At 33.9% G+C, this 3,933-nt stretch overlaps 1 protein-coding gene across 3 annotated transcripts in view; it reads left to right on the forward strand.

Moving 5' to 3' along the window:
* The window catches only part of LOC107662464 (F-box only protein 31-like), a 13,294-nt gene that overhangs the window by 1,641 nt on the left and 7,720 nt on the right, over window positions 1–3,933 (forward strand). For 2 of the 3 annotated variants that reach the window (XM_016452505.1, XM_016452504.1), the window contains exon 2: window positions 1,210–1,281. In XM_016452505.1, the coding sequence (XP_016307991.1) occupies window positions 1,210–1,281 (72 nt within the window). Of the gene's footprint in view, window positions 1–1,209; window positions 1,282–2,697; window positions 2,785–3,933 lie in introns of all 3 variants that reach the window. The other variant, XM_016452503.1, reaches the window with a different exon arrangement.

The following is a 3,933-nucleotide window of genomic DNA, read 5'->3' on the forward strand; positions in this document are numbered from 1 at the left end:
GCCGTTTTAGGTAGGCGTGGTTGACTCTTAACTTTTATAAAGAATATCTCTTTGGGTTTGAGACTTTAGTCTTTGCTTTGTCAGGGATCTTATCTATGCACAATCAGCTTGTACACTCCAAAGAGAAAGGAAAACTTGAAATCGCATCATATGACCCCTTTAAAGCCTTTAAGTCAAAAATGTCTAGGTCATGTAATATGTTATTGATTTATTATTATTATTATTTAATTATTATTTTCTAATAATATTAATTCTAATTATATTATTTACAAGAGTAATTATATACTATTTATTATATATTATAATAACTTTTGTATACAGGAAGCCATTTTGTTTTTCAACAGAGAAACAGACTGAAATAGTTTTTTTCCCCCCTTTTTACTTTATAAAAGATGCGTACACTCACATGCAATCATTTATTGAATCACATGAAGTTTACGGAGTCATTGAAGTTTTTGTAGAAAATTATATAGTTTAACATCAACATGAACACAAAGGCTGCATTTGGTGCATGTTTTACATTTGATTTCTTCTTTTCATAATCTCCTTGTTTGTTCTTGATCTTTGATGTGTATTTAGCTATTAAAGTGGCCTGCCTTTCAGTGCTCTGGGTGATTGAATCATGCACTATTAGTTCAGAAATGGACGGTGTCTTAAAACTCATTGACCTGCAAACTTAGCGTTTTTAGGCATCAAAGGAAGGCTGTTAAAATCCTTAAAAAGGCTGTGCAGATAGGCAGCTCAAAAGGTTTTCAAATGCAATGGTAGCAGAAAATGAACGTAAATTAAAGTTCATGTTTGCCTGTCAGTGTGTTGCTGTGGAATGAAATACGTTATTTGAAAATTCTGGTGACTGGCCAAAACCTTTGGTGGGAAACACCTGACAACATGTTCAGATGTGTTAATGAGATTTAAATGACCCTGTGAGGGTGTCGTTTGTCTTATCTCAGGTCTAACAGTTATCACACCACCATCTGTTTAACAGGCTTTAACATGTGTACAATAACATAGAACACAGAAAACTTGCATATTGTGTTGATCATCAACTTAAAGGATTGCATAGGAGCTATTTGCATTCAGTTTTATTCTGAAATGAAAGATACTGAATAGACAAGTAAGTTAGTTGACATGGTCTTGATCCAGGTTGGTTGTTTTCTTTAGACTGTACTGTGCTGGTGCAGTTTGTCATGAGTTTTTCTCTTCTTGCAGAATTTGGTATGAAAGATGACCTGCGGAAGATGGAGATCGTGGGAATGTCGAGCCGAGATCTGTATGTGAAACGTAAGTAAATCTACTGTAACCACAGAAGTCACCTTGTCAGTTCATATGAATTTAAATAATTACTGAGTTGTTGTTTTTTTTTTAAGAATAGTTCACCCAAAAATAAAACTTTGTTGAAAATTTACTCACCCTCAAGCCGTCCAAGATGTAGATGAGTTTGTTTCTCTGGAACAGATTTGGAGAAATGTAGCATTCCATCACTTGCTCACCAGTGGATGCTCTGCAGTGAATGGGTGCCGTCAGAATGAGAGTCCAAACAGCTGATAAAAACATCACAATAATCCACACCACTCCAGTCCAACAATTGATGTCTTGTGGAGTGAAAAAATGTGTGTTTGTAAGAAACAAATCCTTCATTAAGACCTTCTAACTTTAAACCATTGCTTCCGTCCAAAATATGAGTCCATAATCCATAATAATGCTTCCTCCAGTGAAAAAGTCCATCTCATATTTGGCATATTTGTTTAAAACTGTGTTGGACTGTTTTCACCTGTAAACAGCGCTTGATCTGTGCATATTTCTCTCCTGATTCAGATGAGACAACTCTTTCACTGCAGAAATCAATAATGTGGATAGAATACTCGTATTTTAGCTGGTTTGAAGTCTTGAGGCATTTGTTTCTTACAAACATGCAGCTTTTTACTTCACCAGATGTTAATTGTTGGACTGGAGTGGTGTGGATTACTTGTGGATTATTGTGATGTTTTTATCAGCTGTTTGGATTCTCATTCTGACGGCACCCATTCACTGCAGAGGATCCACTGGTGAGCAAGTGATGTATAATGCAACATTTCTCCAAATAATTTTTGGGTGAACTATTCCTTTTTCATGTAATGTTTCTGTTTTATCTGATATCAGCTTTACTGTACCAAAAATGAGTTTTAATAGTTTTAGTTTAACAACCCTGGAACTCTAGTCAAACAGTTAATTGTTCAGACAAACAGATCTGTTTGTTAATGTTGTCGCTCCACCCCATTACATGTCATTTGTCATTTTCACAATGCATTTTACATTTACTTCAGCTCACAAAAGACACTTTATGTTCCTTTACACCCACTTTGTTTGGTTGGTTTGTCTGCAGAGGAAGTTTAGCATCGATGTTTGTTTAAACCAAACATATTTCAAACAGTTGAAAACATGCACGGCTGGTGCTTATAGAGAAAGATTCCTCAGAAGTCAGAGTGGTGTTTGAATATAATTCAGTTGATTTAAAAGTGTGGATATGCACCATTAAATAAATATTATCCTCCGAAGTGACAAACTGCGAACAAAACACTTTTTACTCTCACGGACCCGTACACATTCATTTTCACTGGCATATGTGAGTGTCACTCTCACACTGCCTTGTGGTTCAGCTGTTGTCCTCCTTTGCCTCTCTCCTCTTCCTGTGGTGCACCCACCTGTGTACCTGTCCAGGTGTGAATCCGCAGGTGAAGTCGGGACGCTTTATGAAGCTCCTCCCTGATTATGAGCATATGGACTATCGGGACGTGTACACACACTGTATGTACTGGCCATGTGTGTGAAGGCTTTGTGGTGGAGCCCAGTCACTGCCTGTCAAGCTGCTGGTTGAAGATGCTCTTTCCTGCTTACATTTTGTTCCAGGTTCATTGAGTTAAAGTAAAACTGTTGAATATGGTGTCAGTTAAGACCATGTAGTAATATTTGAATTAATAAAAATATTACTGACTCGGTCCTTAGTTTGTAAAAAAAAAAACAAAAACAAGCAAAATGTAACGGTACACAGTATGCATTGTGCAGTACATGCAGTGCAAATCTGTGTGGCGAGATAAAAGTAAATATTGTTTTGAAAGAGTGATAAAATAGTGTCATATTGCACTACAAGAAAATTAAAAATTACAACAAAAATAGAAATGACAATAAAATCTTTCAGCTTGTCATGATGATGTGAAGTTTGCAAACCTAGTAACAGAATATGCAAATATATATATTGCAAAATATGCAGAAGTATACCTAAAAAGCAACTGTTTAAATTCAAATGTAGAAATATTTTTAGTAACTCATTACCAGACGTTTATCCATCTTGAACAAAAGTCCCTCCAAAAAGACAATTTTAGACAACTTTAGATTTCAAATAACACTTTTTTTTTTATATGGAAGTATTCATATAAACCCTTTAGAATCTTCTTGCCCCTTTGACTTCCACTTTAAATGAGAAACAAGTTAATATTATTTTCTTTAGGGATTAATGAGTTTTGTTTGATACATGGGTAATTTAATTCTCCAGCTCATTTTCTCTATTTTTACAATTAGATTATCTTTGATATCATCTGTGCAAACTTAAACATAATCTTTACAACACTAATAATAACTGTTAAATGTAATATTGGGCCAATCTCAAAGTAAAAGTTTACTTGTTGCATTTAAAATGATTGGGTTTTTTAAAAATTAATTTTGAAGAAATAGTATAGAATTCAATAGCCATTTTATCTGTTGTCAGCCATAACGTGAACATAATCAATGTATAATTTTCATATTTCTGTACTATTATAGTATTATTAGATTAGTTATTTATATTTGTAATAATCTTTTTTATAAAATATTTAAGTTTTTTTTTTTTTACATTTATTTAAAAATATTTACGTTTTAGTAGTTTTGTTGTGGGCTTTTGTCAATTTTATTAGTTATATA

The sequence above is a fragment of the Sinocyclocheilus anshuiensis genome, unplaced genomic scaffold, assembly GCF_001515605.1.
Source record: "Sinocyclocheilus anshuiensis isolate Anshui unplaced genomic scaffold, SAMN03320099.WGS_v1.1 scaffold807, whole genome shotgun sequence".
NCBI lineage: Eukaryota > Metazoa > Chordata > Actinopteri > Cypriniformes > Cyprinidae > Sinocyclocheilus > Sinocyclocheilus anshuiensis.